General features: G+C 29.6%; 1 protein-coding gene across 5 annotated transcripts in view; it reads right to left on the bottom strand.

The window, feature by feature from the left end:
- Positions 1-9,754: 9,754 nt before the first annotated feature.
- The window catches only part of LOC107445145 (lactosylceramide 4-alpha-galactosyltransferase), a 39,770-nt gene continuing 30,316 nt past the window's right edge, over positions 9,755-19,208 (bottom strand). For all 5 annotated transcript variants that reach the window (XM_043049303.3, XM_043049311.3, XM_043049308.3 and 2 more), the window contains 2 exons: positions 17,887-18,182; positions 9,755-14,624 (listed from right to left, as the gene is read on the bottom strand). In XM_043049303.3, coding sequence (XP_042905237.2) covers positions 14,064-14,624; positions 17,887-18,182 — 857 coding nt within the window. In that variant the 3' untranslated portion in view covers positions 9,755-14,063. The remainder of the gene's footprint in view (positions 14,625-17,886; positions 18,183-19,208) is intronic.

Genomic DNA, 19,208 nt, shown 5'->3' with positions numbered 1-19,208 from the left:
TATGTGGCCGGGATAGCCTGGTTGGTAGAGTGTTGGGCCCGTGTCGAAGCGATCATGAGTTCGATCCCCGTCGGCCGAAGATTCTTTGTGTGACTGGTATACGTTAGATGTGTCGGGTCGTGAAGTGTTCCCATGTTCCCATAACAAATGAATGCCTCTGGAGGTACTTAATTGGAGATTGATTGTTTTCTCGTTCAGGTCAAAATTACGATCTGTGGATGAATGAATGGATATGTGAATGGTTGCTCCCTATAAGCGAGTTGTGACGTGTGTGTGGATGAAGTCATATTCTTGGTCATAGATGCCGCCACTGAAAAACAAGAAACGTACCGTCTACAGTAAATTTGTCTGGTTTCACCAAACAGACTTGTTGGTATTTGGCAAGTTGCATTAGAAACAACAACAACATTTGCATTCAATATACTTCATTTATCAGGGATGATAATCCTCCAAATTTTTGTTAATTTCCGCCCTTTTATAATTTTTTTCCAGATTTTCGTGTGATTTTTTTCCAGCTCCAGCTACTATATGATAAAAAATTAAATATAACGGAAGAGAAATCCGGAATTTTGCATTTAAAGTAGTATTTCACTACAGAGCAAAAACATTTCATACTTTTATTCTTCTCTCGCGTAAAAAGTTTACTATGGCCAAGCTTCACTCATTTTATTTAAAAACGTGCAAAATTCTCGTATTATGATAAAATTCTGGGATTTGAGATTGAATAGTTATGGCAATAGTGTGTCATAGAGCCGTGGTGGCTCAGGGGATAGAGCGCTCGCCTTCCAATGAGCTGACCCGGGTCCCAATCTCAGCGATGACTGGTCCAAACGAATTCCGCACTCGGCTCGCACCGATCATAGTGCTGACGTAAAAAATCCTCAATGGTAAGCGGAGCGTGGGTTAGAATCCCCTCACCGTCAGGCTAACTGTGGAAGTTTTTCGTGGTTTTTCTCTTAATGTAACGTAAATGCGGGATAGTTCCATCAAAAAGTCCTCCACGTAGGCAAATTTCTCCCAATACTTCATCCAGGAGTTCCCCTGTCTTCTGGTTTGTGTTCAAAATTAGAAGGCTACGGAGTTGAAGTGGTAGTCGCTAACCCAGAATTGGGTGGACTGTTCAACGACGGTTATAAAAAAAAAGCGATTAGGCGATAGGATTATTCAAATGTGCTATTCGAAATTTATCGATCATAATAGCATTCCTTAAAAAAAGAAATTAAAATTTTAAAAATCACTTTGAAATACTTCACTTCACTTTTGAAATTTTAGAAATCACTTTGAAATAGCAATAGTTGTTGAAAATGCGATCAAGAAAATCACGTGGATAAGCTAATTGCGTCAAAGCAAGTACGTTAAAATGTGATTCTGAAAACCATGCATTATGTTAAGTATTACGTTTAAGAAACGTTACGTTAAGAACATTTAAGAAAAATTTCACAAATTCAAAAAAAATAATAAATAAAATGTCTTGATAAAAATTTATTTTAAAACAGTCAAAAAGTCATTTGTTTCTGCATTATTGATTTTAAAAAAAAAAGTTTCAAAATCCAGTGTTTTTTCACCTTTTTCTAAAATTGTGTGTTCTTATGCCTGATATTCCTATTTTCATTAATTTATACTTTCTTTTATTTATTTCCATTTTTTATTTATTTATATTTTCACTCGAAAAGCTCTTAGTTTCCCAAACACACTAATTCGTTTCCGGGTGGTTTGAGTATTCAGTTTGTTATTATTCTCTTTAAGAGTTAAATGAATAACTCAGTTACTTTAAAAGTTAATTCATTTATGCATTTAAAAAAAAAAAAAAAAAAAAAGGCTTTACGTGCAGTTCCTCTTTTTCTGATTGTGAACTATATAGCATTCCTCGATGATGTCTTCAATTTGTGTTCCCATATCTCGATATTCTTCTCGTGATAATGATGGGAGATCACGTGGTTTAACAGTAGGGAACTAGAAAGGAAATATTATTTTAAACACAAAATTACAATAAATTTACATTATTGCTGGTCATTCTTTTTTTCATAAATTAATGACCTTTAAATTTAATTACTTGCTTATGATTCACCAACATAAAAAGTAATTAAATTACATTCATTAACGATATTATTTCTGCGAAATATACGAGTATGTTTTGCAACATTTTGAGAGAGTGTGCTGCTTTGTAGCTCTAAGAAAAAAGAAAAAAAGCAATTGAAACTGGCAAAAAATAAGAAATAATAAAACTAAAATATCACTTAGAAACGCAAATTTGGTGTATGGATTATGAGGTAAGACTTGTCTAAAAGTTAACCATTCCAAACTTCACTTCTAATAAGTGTTTCGTAAGTATTTTGCATATTTTCATTAGTAAATACATTTTACCTTTATAACTCATAAAATAAATTGTATTTTTACAAAGATAAATTTTCAAAATTTTGCTCTCCTTCAATTTTCTACAATATTTTTTTATGATCTAATTCTGCATTGAAAAAAAGAATCAAACTGCCGTGCAAAATAAGTTTTGTATATTTTAACTCAGAAATATGTGTAGATGTGAAATATTCAATAAAAAAATTACGCAATTTTGAACCTATTTTGATTTTAAAATAATTATGCAGTTAGAGGGTCAACGTTTAGAGATCTGATAACTCTTCATTTTATTGTACATTTAAAAGAAATTACAAATAGTAGTAGAGGCAAACGCTTTATATTCGTCACTTATAAAAGTTTTAAGAGAACAGTGTGAGTCCTACTAATAAGGAGAAATATATTTTTAACTGCAAAGAAAAACAGCCTTTAGATGTTTTTAATTCTTCGGGCTCGTGTCATTTCTAATAAATTGAAATGTAATTACTTGCACAGGAATGTTTACTCACCGATTCATTGTCAGGCAAATAATTTAGATCACATAAGTGACTGTTTTCTATACAGAATTCCTCCAGACTGTTATATGGAGAGCAGAGTTCAGGAAATTTCTGGCAAAATGGTTTCGATTTTATCCTGAAAACATTTTTTGTAAAATAAATCAGATCGGATTAACTAATGAGGTTTAAGATAAATATTATAGGTAATGATTTTTTTTTTGTTAAAATTTTTAAAGTAACACTCTTTTTTTTTGTCTGTCTGAATCGAAGAACTAACTCGTGATATTTCTTCTTATTTTGTGACGTAACAATGTTAACTGTAAACCGGCTTCACAGCAAAAACGTAATATTAACCTCACTCTTGTTCCAGATCAAAGGAGGCCGCTTTACTCACGCCTTACTAAAGATCAATATTTATTTTTAAGTCCTCGGAAAATTGATTAAAATTAAAAACATTGAAGGATAAAAGAGAAGTTAGTTTTTGCATTTTAGTTTACTTCTATCAAACAAAAGAATTACCTTTTATATATTTATTTTTTTATTCATGATACCTTAATTTATTTTTTATTTACTATACCTTTTTAATTTCTTTTGCATCCTTCTAGTTTTTATTACATTTATCTTTTCAACTATTATTTAAAGATTGGAAAGATATTCCTGACATTTTAAAACAGAAAACAATATAAATTTGAAATAAATAGAGCTTCTTCTATTTTTGAACTTAGACCTACGATCAAATCAAATCAATAATGAATTTATTTAGTTTTAGATCAATTGCATACCCTGAGTGAATCACCTTATGTGAAAAAGCCAATCTTTTACACACTTTTTTTTCGCTGTTTAAAATTCTTAATTTTAAGAGTTAAGAAAGGAATTTATCGTCATACTCCTTGCAAATTAATACATTGATATCTCTCACGTAGTTCCCAAATCATGCAGTATAAGAGTCTCTGTTGGCAACAACCATTGTAACCAATCATTAATCACATAATCTGTTACAAATGATAGAAATTCATCATGGAAATAAAATGTTTATGATTTTCTCTTATGTAAGCGATACGGGACATATTTTATGTAAATTATATCGCCTATGATTATAGTAAGGCTAATATCGTATTATAAGAAATGAATTATATTTACAAAAAAAATTAGTAACTCTTCTTGCTTTAGTGACGCTGTGTCATTTTTCTTTAAAGAAAAAACTGAATTATCAGTGATATTTTGCATAGAGTTTGTCTTAAGCTAACAGTAACGCTGACTTAATTTTCTTCCCTTTTGTGATACAGCGATTTGTAACTAAATTTTTGAACATGCACAGTGAAGCTAAAATATCGTCAATGTTAGAACGGTAACGCTTTGCAAAATCTCTCTAATATCGTTTATTAAGTAGAAAGTTAAATTATCGATTTAACTATCAATTTAGTTAAATTGTCAATTTTCATTTGACTAATTTCAAAAATAATTTAAGTAAAATTGGAATTACGTTCCTCAAGGAATTCTAAGTCCATAATCTGAGCTTTACAATGAAAAAAAAAGCAATATATTTTCTTTTAAAAAAAAGCTTATTTTAATTTATTTCAATCTAACCGTGGGAGTTTTTCGTGGTTTTCCTCTTCATGTAAAGCAAATATGCGTTTGTTCCATTAAAAATCCTCCACGAAGACAAATTTCTCCCAATACTTGATCCAGGGGAGTTCACTTGTTTTCTGGATTGGGTTCAAAATTACAAGGCTGAACATTGGTAGTCGTAAACTCACAATTGGATCGGCTGTTCAACGACGGCTATAAAATAAATTTTTACGAAGAATAAGTAATTTTAATACTGATACAAACCCGTTATAGTCACAAACGGAAATAGCAGGTAGATCAAAACTCTCTGGAAAAAAATATTGAACATCAACAACTGTTGGATAGGACCAATAGACTTCTAGAAAAGTTGTAGTCTGCCAAAAGAAGCCAAAAATGCAGCAGGAAAAGACTATCAGTTTAATACTTTTCCTGAACGTATTTTTAGTCACCACAATTTGAGGAATACCAGTAATTACTGAATTTTTCAGGAGTCTTTTAAATCTAACACAGAACTTCATATTTTTTCAAAACAAAAGAATCTGTTTTCAAACTATAATATATAATCTAGATATAATATATTTGCAAATTCAAAATCAGTTCAAAAAACCATTTTAGAAAACTAGATCCCTCAATATTCTTTGTTCGCGAAGTCTTATCAGAAAAACCTATTCTGAAAAACTTTTTTCTTCTTTTAAATAAACACCAATCCTTACAATATAATAAATAAATAAAATAATCTCAGCCTTTTATTCGACTTCAAATGAAAATTGTAAGGGTTGAAATAAATTTAATGTTTGGTAAGTGTACTAAAAGTGAGGGGGAAAAAACTGTTCCATTAGTGATTTTTGAATAAAAATGCTTTTATTGGTTACAATAAGTTAAAATCTTTTCCAATGCCACGTACCTATTTCCGTCAATATCGAATTTTTGTAATATTTTTCCAAATCATTTCATTAAATGACATTGGCACGATATTAGAAAAGTTATCAAGGTAACAATATAAAAATATTTATTTCTAAAAAAAAAGAATGTAAAAAGAATTACAAGTCATTTTTCCCCACCTTTTTCGTTTACAAGTTTTCGTTATTTTCGATTAGAGATAAGATATATACTTTGCTTTAAAGTAATGGTTTTTTTACACATGTTATAAACGTTTTGTAAAAAAAAGAATCAATAAAAAATATCTTTGTAAATGATACTTTCCCTAAAAGCTACGTTCCATGGCTATCTTAGATTGCAATAAAATTTTTGGCCTTCATTTTTAGGATTCTTCGATTTAGCAAACTTTTTAATAATACAAAATGTCACTATACATTGTAAAAACTGAAATAATATTTCTCCGAATTCGGTGTATAAAAACTCCAAAAATGTATGTTCGAAAAGTACGTACACAAAAATGGAGAAATTTTAACCCCCCTCCCTTCGTACATTACCGTACATAAGGTCTTAATCTCTCCCCTCCCACTTAGAGTACGTACATAAAAATTAAAATAATAATGTTTTAAATAAAATTAAACATTTATTTAAAATAATTTATTCATTTAAATTATTTAAACAATAACACCCAACTTTATCTTTGAATCAATAAATAAAACAATCTTATCTGAGCAACATAATAATTTCCTACAATCAATACAATTAATCTACAGTATTTTCCCAAGGACATTCCAAATGCTTCTCGAGAGACGCCAATTCAGCGTTACTCTTGTCTGCGACTGATGAAAAATTTAGATTATCGCCATCAACGAGATCATCTACGATCCACTCTGATTCATCTTCGTTTTCCTGGTTTCGGAGGATAACCAAAAGTTCTTTCTATCGGCGAGCTGCTACACGAACTGGTCCTACTTTGTTGATTCGAAAAGAAGATTCGCATATTTTCTTGTGATCTTTCAAACAAGTTAAAGATGCAAAATACGTACCACAAGTAGGACAAATTTTGCGTTTTTTTGCGTTTGCTGCATCGTATGGTATTTCTGTGATGGAGTTCAAACCTATTTTTTGATTAATAGCAGCTTTTACTATTGGCTCCAACGTTTGAGATGAAAATAATGATGGAAAAGTTCCTCGTGGTTGATTAATATCAAGTCCATCATAAGAGGGAAAATCATGTAGGAAAAAGTCAAATTTAAATTTGGTGTATGCTTATAATGTACGTACTTTGTATAATACCTCTCCCCCTCTCCATCGTACAAAACCGTACAAAATAGCAAATCCCCTCCCCCTCCCTTCGGGATGTACGTACTTCTTAAACGGCCCCTAACGAATATTTTATATCAAGGAAACACAGAGTTCAGCGTTCATATATACTTTAAAGTTTAATGTGTGTGTTTAAATCTAAACAACAATAATAGAACATACTTACAATAAGCTCAACGCATTTACCCAATTTGTAAATTCTTTTTGCTTCCAAAAGCGCCGTTTTCAGATAAATTTCGAAATTGTCAGATGACAACAATAGTTTATTTGCTATCAATCAAGAGAATGTGTAAGTTTGTTGTCGTCTTCTTTGCTAAACATACCACAGAAACAAAAGTTCTCTGTTAAAAAAATCATGTATTTTTTAGTAGTGTAATAAAGATAATTATGCTCTCATAACTATAAATCTAAAGCCGGTATAGTCAGGTTGGTAAGGTGTTGGTCCCATGTCCAAGAAATCGTATGGGGACTGGTGCACGTTAAATCCATCGGGTCACAAAGTCTTTCATGTTCCAACTGCAAACACACCTTTGGGTGTACTGAATTAGAAATTGATAAATCTCTGGCTCAAGTCAAAATTACGATCTGTGGATGTATGAGTTTGTCCATCCAATAAACGGGCAGTGACGTTTGCGTGGCTAAAATCGTATTCTTTGTAGATGGCGCCACTGAAAACAAGAAACACACCCTTTTTCTTCTATTGGTTTAAATAAATTACCAACAAGCCAATGCCAATACCAACAAGCTTAACCAAATAGGCTTGTTGGTATCGGCAGTAATAGGTTTGATAAACTTATTTAATTTCAAGAATCTTTGAACGTATGCATTCTAAATTATAGTTCTTTCGTTACTGACTTTCACATGAACTATGCATAATTGTCTTGTTTTTTGTCACTGGCATTAGCATCAAAAATGGTGGCAACTACTTTACATCTAAAGAAGAGCAATGGAACATTTAGGGTGTTTACTATGCCAAGAACTGTCCTTGTTGTTTCATTACACCATTTTTGGAGTAAAGTAGCCGACATCATTTTTTGTGTTTTACACCAAACTTAAACAAACGATTTTAAACAACACAAAAAATAAATAAATTTTACAGGACTACAGGCAGGATTTACAGGTTTTGCTTTAATAGAGGGTAGAATAAGGCTAGAAAGCTTTCAGAAATTCGATTATTTTTTCTCACCAACTTAGTTAGAGTGATCATATTTTAACAACCATCCTCGATAACCAAAATATCAGGAGGGGATACCCGCAATCTGGAAAATATTGTCGCAATCAGGAGAGAGAAGAGCAGTTAGAAGTTTGGGCTTATTGTTAATTTCACTTTCTGCATGCTCTTTGCACCAAATCTCGGGGACTTATTAAATCAATCGAATATTTATTGAACACAATTATAAATTTCGTTCATTCAATATTCAATTATTCGTTTATGCAACAACAAAAAAATTATAATTATTTATTATGCATTTTATTGATAGTTAAAAAAGCTTCGAAATGAAAGCTCTCAGCTGTATAATGCCTAGGCATAAAATTTTTTACATGACTAGGAAACTTTTTTCCCTGCTAGCTACGCTCGCCAACCCCGTTAATTCACCGTTTTTTTTTCCCTTAAGAGACAATTTTTTTTACAAAAAGGAGAGCATTTTGTTTCTAAATTATACAATAATTTTAGCTTTACGTAAGAACATTTCGTTACTAATTTAATCGTAACGAAATAGACGATAACATAGATTGTAAAAATAATTACTCGGGCATGAATAAAAAAAATTAATCTAAGGAATGCAGATTGTGTTGCTCAATAAGAAGAAACAAATTCGTTACCTCGTTTGTAAATTCGTCATTTTACTCGTTAACAAGACTTCAAATAGGGAAGGGTTTCTTATTATTTATTCTTTAAGGGTTTTTTTTCTTTAATTTCATTTTTTAAATTGTCAATAGAAACTGCGATATCTGGAAAACATGTAATTTTTTTTTCTCTTTTTTTCCCTTCTCTCTTGATTGACAGCGCATAAAATAAAATAATAAAGATCACGTGATTGAAAGATTTTTTTTCTCCAGAAAAGGATAAATAGTCAATACTTAAAGCAAAAACACAGAAAAAATAAGTTGTTTTTTTAATATTTTTTAACATCAATCAAAAGTGGCTGCAAAAGACTATAAGTTTACTATGATTAGTTTGGCCTTTATATTGAAAAATCCAAAATACTGTCTATATGAACTATATTTAATTACTCCAAAACAAATTCAAAATTTAAACACACTGAGACAAATTATTCATTTTCAGAAACTATTGTTATTGTTTCTAATACCACTTGCCAACCAAGAAGCCTGCCTGGAAAACCAGGTGCTAAACGAATTTAAGGCAGAGGATGGATAGGAAACAGTGGTATATTTTGCCAATAAACTGAAAATGAAAAATATGCCTTACTTTGCTTCAATTTCTAATAACTTTTGAAACAATTATTTTGCATCTATCTCCTGATTTTTGAGAGAGATTTTTCTTTTTAAAGTATTATCATAATGTCTACTTTTATATTTTTTCTTAATTTAACAAAGATATATTTAATGGTTTTATCCACCACTACGTACAAATAATTCTATGCGCAAAACCATTTTGAACATAATATGTAAATTAATTTTTCCACCCAAGTTCGATTTCTTAAAGTAGTGATGTACTTCCAACATTTTGCAAATAGTTTTTAGTCACTGTAAAAAAAAAAGGAATTGTAGTTGTAGTTAATTACATTCATAACAAAGTAGTTGTAGTTAACTACAAAATTAATGTAGTTTTTCCAACTACTGACCTAGTATTTCAAGACAAAAGCCAATAATTTGAAATTAATTCAGTGAAATATTTTTATTCAGTGGTTTTTCGCTAGAATTATAGAACTGCCGCTAGAATTTTCATTTTACCATCTATAGTAAAATAATTGAAACAGAAATTTTAAGTGTCAAATCGCCACTTTTTTTAGATACGGACAGCACTTCACTTATAATAAGCGAAAAAAATTTGAAAACTTTCATTGAAATTTAAAATTATGCTTTACAGTTATATCATTAAAAAAAATTGAAAATAAATCAAATATAATGTTTTAGTTAGCTATGTTAAATATATTGCAAGAAAATAAGTGCACACATTTTAAATGAAAAAATTTTATTTGGAATTGAAAACTGAGCTTTGCTGCTCCAAATTAAAAAAACAAAAAGCATTATTTCAAACAAAGAAAAAAACTACACATTAGAATGTTTAGTAAGCTGTAGCAATTAAAAATATTACATCTAAAAAGAGTGCACCACTTTCCATGACATTCAGGCTATTTTTTCGTGGAGCAAAACAAACAGCCAAAAAAACAGTATCAAAAGAGTAATCAAATTATTTTTTATCACAAACTTTTTAAAATATTATATGTATAAAATAAAAACTAAATTGATCTTAATAAAATTGAAGTCTATGAAAATGGATAATTTCCATCTCTTAAGCAGTACACTTCAAATAAATTAATAACAGTTTACAAGAAATATTAAAACAAAAAAATATATAATAGTTAATTCTTACAGAGACATACTTATAAGAACATATAATAAAAGTAAATAACTAAATACAATTTATAAAAATAAATCCATTCATATTTTGCTAGGTAGATTTTTTAATACTACGTAGTAATCAATATATCTTCATAAAAAATTAAAAAACCTTTAATTAGATTTTTAAACACAACATATTATATATTTAATATTTTAAAGGCAAGGTCACAAAGCATTAAGGTGTTAAAAATAGCTATGTATGTAATAGTTGGAGTATTAATTGTACTAAAGTTTGAAGAACATGTCATTTTTAAATGTAGATGTTGCAATGAATGACCGAAATCAAGAGAATGTTGGCTTTTACCGATGAATGTCAAAAATCACACAGTCGCTTTGGTGAATGTCTGAATTATTAGTTATACCCAATTTGATATTAATTTATTCCTTGATATTATTATATTTACTTGATATTCTAATATCTTTTGAAGATAGATTAGGAGAAACATCAGTGTTTGAAGTACCTGTTAAATGCATACTGAACAGTAGCACTTGACCAAAAAAAAAACACTGATGAAGGGCATACCGGGCAAATGTATACCGAGGAGTGGCACTGAACTACACCTAGCATATATTTTGAATACTTACCATAGGCATTATGTGATTGTCAACATTCACTGGTGGAAATCAATAAATACCAATTTCAGTCATTGACAGTAACATAGACGATTGTTGCAATTTATCTATAAGTAGCATATCATCATAAGTTAATTTTTAACTCTTAAGTAGTCATAATGACCTACATAACAATAAAAATTAAAACAATATAAGCAGAAAAAATAAGAGCAGTTTGAGATCTCTCTTCAATGTCACAAATATGCTTAAGTAGTTTAACAATGAAACAGGTTAAGTGGAAGCGTTCAAGGGTTTATGAAATACAGTGGAACCCCGATTTCACGTTAACCTTTAGACTAGCGTTACAAAACGCACAAAGATAATACAATTTCAACAATATACTTCCCAATATTTATTATTGGTTACTAATTCGCTTTTTGGTTTACATTTGCAAATAAATATTGCTTCAGAATTTTTATTTCTTGAAACTTTTGATAAGTTGTGGTTATATCCTCCGATATTTTTTTAATTGTTTTCATAACAACCATCGGCCGACTGGCCTGTGTAGGGGTCAGGGAACTGCCCTTGCATCAGGAAGGTTCTGGGTTCAAATCCCGGGGAAAGGCATGGATGTTCTTTCCTTCTCTGTACTATCTGCCCTTACTATGGGTGCAGCGTTGGCCCACCTAATATGGTGCCCCTGAAAGAGTGGCCAACAAATCTGCCCTTCAGATGCCTGTATGATGAAAGGTCATTCTCCAGGTGGGCATTGGAAAAAATAAATTAAAAAAATAACAACCATAGGGAGCAGGCATTAAATAAGATAAAGCAATGGGGATGTGTACTGCGGTCAATATACACATTATGGACTTCGGAAGGTCGTCAGTCATATAATTTCTGGAGGGCCAATGTTCCAGTTGCATACCGAGAAAACTGATTTATTAAACCCATTTGAATTGCATTTTAGTCGACACTGTCTAACGCTGTAGAAATCCGATTCAGAATTTCTAGAACACTTATTTTTGCTTTAGAAGCATCTTGTAAGTCACCTGAATTAACAAAAAGTAAAGATTATCTAACCAATTGTTGAGTGTAACATTCCTTAAACTATTGGATTATTCAGAGATTGAAGTAAGCTCGAAAACATTTCACTTGCAGGTTTTATAATTTAAGTTCCAATACTTCATTTAACCACCCTTCCTGTGCGGTGCCCATCCCTATATCTTTCTGATTTTGACTCAAGGGGTGAATCCCCTCTCACAGACAAGACAATCAGATAGAATAAGACAAGATAGACAAACAAGACAATCAGAAGAAAAAAAATTTAAAAAGGTTTGTTCGATCTTTGTAGAGAAAAAATAATTTTGATCTGTTAGAGAAAAGTATAATGTGGGATTTTCTTAGAAGGGTAAAGTAAAATCCGGGATAATTTAACATTATCGGTATAGGTAATTCTCACCGACCAACAGAAAATACCCTAAGAAACAGGATAACACAACATAATAATACCAAGATTCCACTGTATTAAAAAAATAACAAGTATAATAAAAAATTCAAAAATTTAAACAAAGAAGCACAAATGAAAAAAATTTTAGAACTCTTGTTAGTGTGGTAAACATGTTTTAAGTAGCACAATGCATTTCTGTTATATTCAAGCTATTTCCTTTATAGAACTATCATTAACAGTAAAAAACAAAAAGAATGGTATGGAATGTTTCTTCACTAACCTTTTGAAATATAGTTTATATATGGAGTAAAACTTTAATTGATGTTTACTGAAGTTAAGTCTAGGAAAATAAATTATTTAATGCCTCTAAAACAATGTAAACTTCAAAATATAATACAAAATAATCACAGTTTACAAGAAATATTCATACAAAAAATACATTTATAAAATAGGTCATTCTAGAGAGAAAATCACAACATGCTGATAAGCACAAATAATAAAAGTAAATAATAAAAACAACACAATTTATAAACATAGCTACATGCACATCCTGCTAAGTAATTTTTTTTTCAAACTTAACAGTTAAACACACATCTTCATAAAACAAAGAAAAGACTTTCAATATAAAAACTTGTTTTTGAACGCAAAATTTTATAGGCGCAAAATTTTATATAAAATTATATTATGAAATTAATTATCGTGTACCATTTGTAGAAAAATATACAATATTCATTAGAGCAAATTAGTTTTATTATTATATATTATTATAGCATTACTATGTATTATTATAGGTACATTATAATTTTTATTATTAGACACTATTATAGCATTAATGTGTATTATTATAGGTATGTTATAATTTTGATTATTATAGGTATATTATAATTTTTATTGTTACATATTAAAATAGCATTAATATGTATTATTAGAGGTATATTATAATATTTATTTTTATGTATTATAATTTTATTATTATTATGATATATTATCATGCGTATAATGGAATAACCAAGAAAGTAATGGTTCCCATAACATTTTTAAAAAATATCTAATATTTATTAGAGAATATTATTTTAATAATTACTGTAGAGCATATCTTTAAGTAGAACATAGCTAACAACATAAGTTTTAAAACATATAATAGAATCAAAATAAGAAAACAATATAACGGAAGTTAAGTTTATAAACTTATAAAAAGCAATGCTTGTTTCCAAATTTCAGAGATATACTATGTAAGCATGAAAAAGTTCTTAGAACAAAGAATTTTATACAGATTATTATATATATTAAAATAGCATTAATATGCATTATTAGAGGTATATTATAATATTTATTTTTATGTAATATAATTTTATTATTATATATTATCATGGGTATAATGGAATAACCAAGAAAGTAATGATTCCCATAACATTTTTATAAAAAACTTAATATTTATTAGAGGATATTACTTTAATAATTACTGTAGAGCATATCTTTAAGTAGAACATAGCTATCAACATAAGTTTTCAAACATATAATAGAATCAAAATAAGAAAACAATATAACGGAAGATAAGTTCATAAACTTATAAAAAGCAATGCTTGTTTCTAAATTTTAGGAACATACTAAGTAAGCTTAAAAATATTCTTAAAACAAAGAATTTTATACAGAAAAAATCTTCACCAACACAGACATAAAAGTCATAATACAATTCAAGAGTATATACTATAAAAAGATATTAAAAAAAAACATTACTTCTTAAAGCTCATAATTATAAAGCTAATATCCGTTGATAGATTAATATAGGAATAAAAAAAAAAGTATATATAAAACATTGTTGAAAAAAATGACTAGATAAAAACAACAATGCTAAAAAATAATTATATACGTCCTATTGTTTGAGCATATTTATAAACAGAAGGGCAGTGTTCTTTCATTGCCAGTTCATACAAACTGTTAAGCCCAATCATCAGTTTTGAATGTTGGCTGTATTTATTCCATACATGGATTAAATAACTTGAATTGAAGTGCTTTGTTACATCAGTTACAGTTGAAGGTATGAAATATGCTTCCCATTCATCATAAGGAATAGGAAAAGCACTTTCAGGAGGTTGGATATCAACCTTACAATTGGCACCAGACACTTTGCTAATTTTTTCAGTATCACAGAGAAATTTAATATTTTTGGTTATAATACCAGGTCCATTCATGACAAAGTTGGAGTAGTCGTAATTTGCAGCAAAATCATGCATACAGCGTTTCATCAGTTCATGGCCCTTGTCAAAGAATAATAATCCAGCGGCTACGCGATCCCAGTTTTCGGTGATGACGGTGTTCTTCAGCTTCTGCAACGACCGTAATGTGACTATATCCAAATCCAGATAGACACCTCCATATTTCCACATCAGGAAATATCTTAAAGCATCACTTAAGTGGCTGAACTAATTTCAAAAAATAAAGAATTATAACTACAAAAAAGAGAAAATACAATTAATTTAACAGTCAAGTAGAATGATAACGTTTCTTGGAGTAATCATTTTAATTTATTACAAATACTATTGATTCAAGTAACTTCTGCATCACCTTTGCTTCAGTTAAAAATACTTTGTTGGAAAATATATAATTGCATTCTATATTTAAGAGCTTGTAAATTAGTGTATGGCATCATTCCCTCACAACACAGCATTAACCCTCTAAAAGTGACACAGAATAAATTATTTTATAAAAAAAACTTTAATGATTTGAAGTTTACAATGCTGAACAATATTGGAACATTTTTTCATCATCAACTCACTAAATGTATAGTTTGCAAAAAAAATGGATTTTTTTTCTTATCAAAATATTATAAGAAATTATAATATAATAATAGGAATTAAAATTCACTTTTTAATTTTTTGGGATTTCATAAACTTAAACTAAAATGGCAGTTTTCACGAGAAAAACCTAAGTATTGAGTACATACTTCTCAATAGAAAACAATTTATTTTATTTTTTTTTTTTTTAATGGCGGGCACTTGGAGCTATTGTCCATTGGCCACAGAGAGTGCCAGAACTGCTAATTCTCTTTTCGTTACCCAGTGGGCACCTGTGGCGAAGCCACGGCGGTGGAACAGAGTCGCCCAAGTCACACTACCACAACCCGTTTATAGGGCGGGTCACATTCACACACAAAGGAGAAAGGACATAGAACACAGATAGAGGGAAAGAAACATCCATGCCTTGCCCGGGATTCGAACCTAGAACCTTTCTGATGCAAGGACAGTTCCCTGCCCCCTACACAGACTGGTCGGCAAAAACAATTTATAAAAATGATATTTTCTCTCTTGTGTATCATATTTTCTAATACTGAAATAATTGTTTTCATCCTGAGTGGAACTTTTTACTATAAATTAATTTTCTTTCTGGTGCAAATTACAATCAGGAAACAAATGTTTTGTTGCATTTATACAAATACTAGATCTTGCTAATTTGAGAGTAGGAATTTCAAATACGAAATTAGTTTTGCTCTTAAAGATAGTTTTTTAATATTTTTAGTCTAATTTTTATTGAAATGTACAAGTTTAAAAATGTTATATAACAAAAGGTCTCATATTGTGACTAACTTCTAGGGGAGTTTGGGACCATCATTAGGAACAACAGGATCTTCACACTATTTCAGAAAAAAAAATTCCCTGACTTTTCCAAGTATATCAGATAAATTTCAATGGAAAAAAACATGCTTCGTCTATATCATGCAATTTTTCATCAGAAAACTTAGATTTTTTTTATTAGTAATGTCAAATATTAGATTTTGTGAGCAAAAGCATATAATAGAATGAGAAAAGAAATATGAAACATTTAGTGAAACAAAAGTTTCACTAAAAAGTACAATTTTATAAAATAATTGTAATAGATGTTAGAATTATTTAACTTTAATCTTGATAACTGATTACTGTTTTTGACAATTTTAAGACTTCTTATTTTCCAGGCAAGCTACAGGAATTTTCCAGGTTTTTTGTAAAAAAAATTTTATTTTCCCTGCCAGTTACAGGTTTTTCCTCGACCTGTGGGAGCCCTGGAACAATATTGCATAGCAATCCATCCCCGGAAATGTCATACGCATCTAGGGCCACTACCCTATTATGACATGTTTAGAAGTACACAAAGAACCAGTTCATAATAGAGAATCGCCACTAGTGGTGTATGATATTTCCAGTCAAGGGTTCCTATACAATTTTAACTCTGATGATGTCCCCTAACTCTCCTATAAGTTTGTCGCAACATTCATGCAACCCCCTGTAATATATAACATTTTTAAACTTGCACACTTTGACAAAAAAAGTCATTTTGAAAATAAAATATAGCTTGGAGAGAGAAACTGATAGCAGATTTGAAATCATTGATATGAAAGTATCTAAGACCTGCTAAAAAATTTTATGTAACAGAAAATAAAACTTTCTCTCCAGTGTTATTTTTATATATAAACAAAGCTTATTAGCAGAATTTATAAAGTTAATCTCTGCACACTCTTCATAACTTCAAATTTGTCTGGGATCCACAATCAGAGAGGGTAGTATTGTAAAAATTGGATTTTTAAACAATTTTGCACATATGCGGTAAATAAAAATTAGGCACATTATATTGTTAATTCATGTTAATTTTATATAATATATTTTTTATGTTATAACAATTTCAGAGAATTAAATAAATATCTTTGCAACATTTAGTCACGCAAAGTTTCTAAAAATTTATATATATTTTTTTTAAATTTCTTTTCTTAAACTCCAGTTGATTAAAAAAAATTTATTTGAATTTCTGAAAATCATAAAATTTTTAATTAACATATTTGCAGATGCCGACCGGACTGAGTAGGGCTCAGGTAACTGGATATGCATCAGAAAGGTTCTAGGTTTGAATTGGTTGAACAAGGGTTGACAAGGCATGCATGTTTTTTCTTTTTCTGTACTATCTGTCCTTACTGTTAGAACAACGTTGGCCCACCTAATATGGGCACCTGAAAGAGTGGCCAACAACTCTGCTCTAAACCCCTGAATTGACGAATGTCAACCCAGGTGGACATTAGAAAAAAAATATTTGCAGATTGAAAAATACAATTTATTAAAAAACTAGAGCAAAAAGAAATTGTGTGAAATTGGGGAAAATAAAACCATTGACAATGGAATAAAAACCATTCCTCTGTTTTTCTTTTCTGAAATTTTCTATCCTTACAAGAAAAAAAAATCTGAGATTAAAAATAATCTGCAAATTCTTGTAATAATCTGCAATTTCTGCTGCCGTGTTTATGAATTTTCTAAGTACGGTAAAAAAAATAATAAGGGACAAACATGATTTATAACATTACCTACTATTTGCTTTATTTTTATTAGCAAGTATAAACATTTTTTGTATTATTGTACCTTATGTTTTCACTAAGTTTAAAATTATTTACATTTTCCTTCGATTGCAAATTATTTTTACAAAAATTAAACATGGTCCTAAAATTCAGTATAAATTTTATATAACACTCCATCACATTACCTCCTATTCATTCCTTTTTATAGGTCTAATAAAAACCATTTTTGCAATTTTATAGTTTATTTTTCTTACACAATGACTAAGATTATTTGCAACAAAATATTTTTTTCTACTGCAAATATTCTTTTAAATAAATTAAAAATAATCAAAATAAAGCACAAATATAATATTACTACCCTATGACATTACCTTCCATTTGCTTTTTTTCCATTGGCCAAGTAAATACCATTTCTGTATAGGTGTACCCTGAGTGAGATCAGCTATGTTTATTTTAATGAGGTGAATGTTTGGAATATTTTGTAAAGTTTTAGACAGCAGATGAGAGGTATCAATTGATTCAGATGGTGTCATGAGTACAGCCACAGGGGAATCAGGATTGTGCCTTGCTGTTGATTCAACTGCACATGCTTGGCGAGGAGTTAAAACAGTTGATGAAGAAGTCTCCACAAAAAATATATGAGGTTTCTCAATGCATATAACAAAATCTATAAAAAACAAGTATTATAACTAATTTAAAATTAAACAACATACAAAAATCAGTTTTTAATTAAAAAAACAGATTTTTAAAAAAATAAGACTTTATACTTGTTTTGAAATATGTTAGAACAGAGTGCACAGTGCACACTTTAAAAATGTATTTTCTTATAGATACTTGTAATACAACTCAAAATAATGGTATTAAAACATTACAAATATATGCTTTTACTCATGATATTGTAGATGTAGACAATCATCAACTTTAAATACAAGGCAACTTATAAGTGCAACAAAAGTTTATGATAAATTAATGAATTTATATCACTGATCTTGAAAAAAAAAAGATGAATGAACTTATATCACTGCAGGGCCTGCGCTAAGCATTTGCCACCTTGCCAAATGCAATAAAATCACAAATTCGGCGAATAAAATTGTGTTTTGGCGAATGATTTTTTCCACTGGCAACTCTATGTAACTCTATCTAACTATTTACCTCTAAAATCCTCAATCCTTTAATCCTCAAAATTATGTCAAAATGAAATTTTCTAAACAAATCTGTACTTTTTATTCGATTACTGTCATTTCCGGTAGATGCGCCGCATAACTAATTAGAATTGGATCCAAATAATATAAGCCTGAAACAAACTACCGTAAAATAGTTTTCTATGGTAAAAAAATTAATCATACAAAATTTTTAAGATTTGCATTTGGCGAAGACTTTTAAAAATTGCAAATATTTTTGATATTTGGCTAATTTACTGGCCTATAATTTGAAATCCTTAGCCCAGGCCTGCAATGTGCCTAATTATTTAAAGAAATTTATTTATTGCCGTGCTTATGAGAAACACAAACCAATGAAAAAAGTATGAATATTAAATGCTGAAAAAAGCAAAGATCCCTTTTGGGTTTTGCGCCTTTAAGGAGGAGGATTTGTTTCTGATTAAAATATTTGCATGCCTGACTATACACGTAAGGGTAAAAAATATGTTCCATATTGGAATTTTCAGATGCCCCAAGTATATGAGGCAATATAT

This window comes from Parasteatoda tepidariorum, chromosome 1 (genome assembly GCF_982258835.1).
Source record: "Parasteatoda tepidariorum strain Cologne lab strain chromosome 1, Ptep-v5.0, whole genome shotgun sequence".
NCBI classification, from domain to species: domain Eukaryota; kingdom Metazoa; phylum Arthropoda; class Arachnida; order Araneae; family Theridiidae; genus Parasteatoda; species Parasteatoda tepidariorum.
Note: the sequence above shows the minus strand (reverse complement) of the source record. Positions and strands in the feature narration are given on the sequence as shown.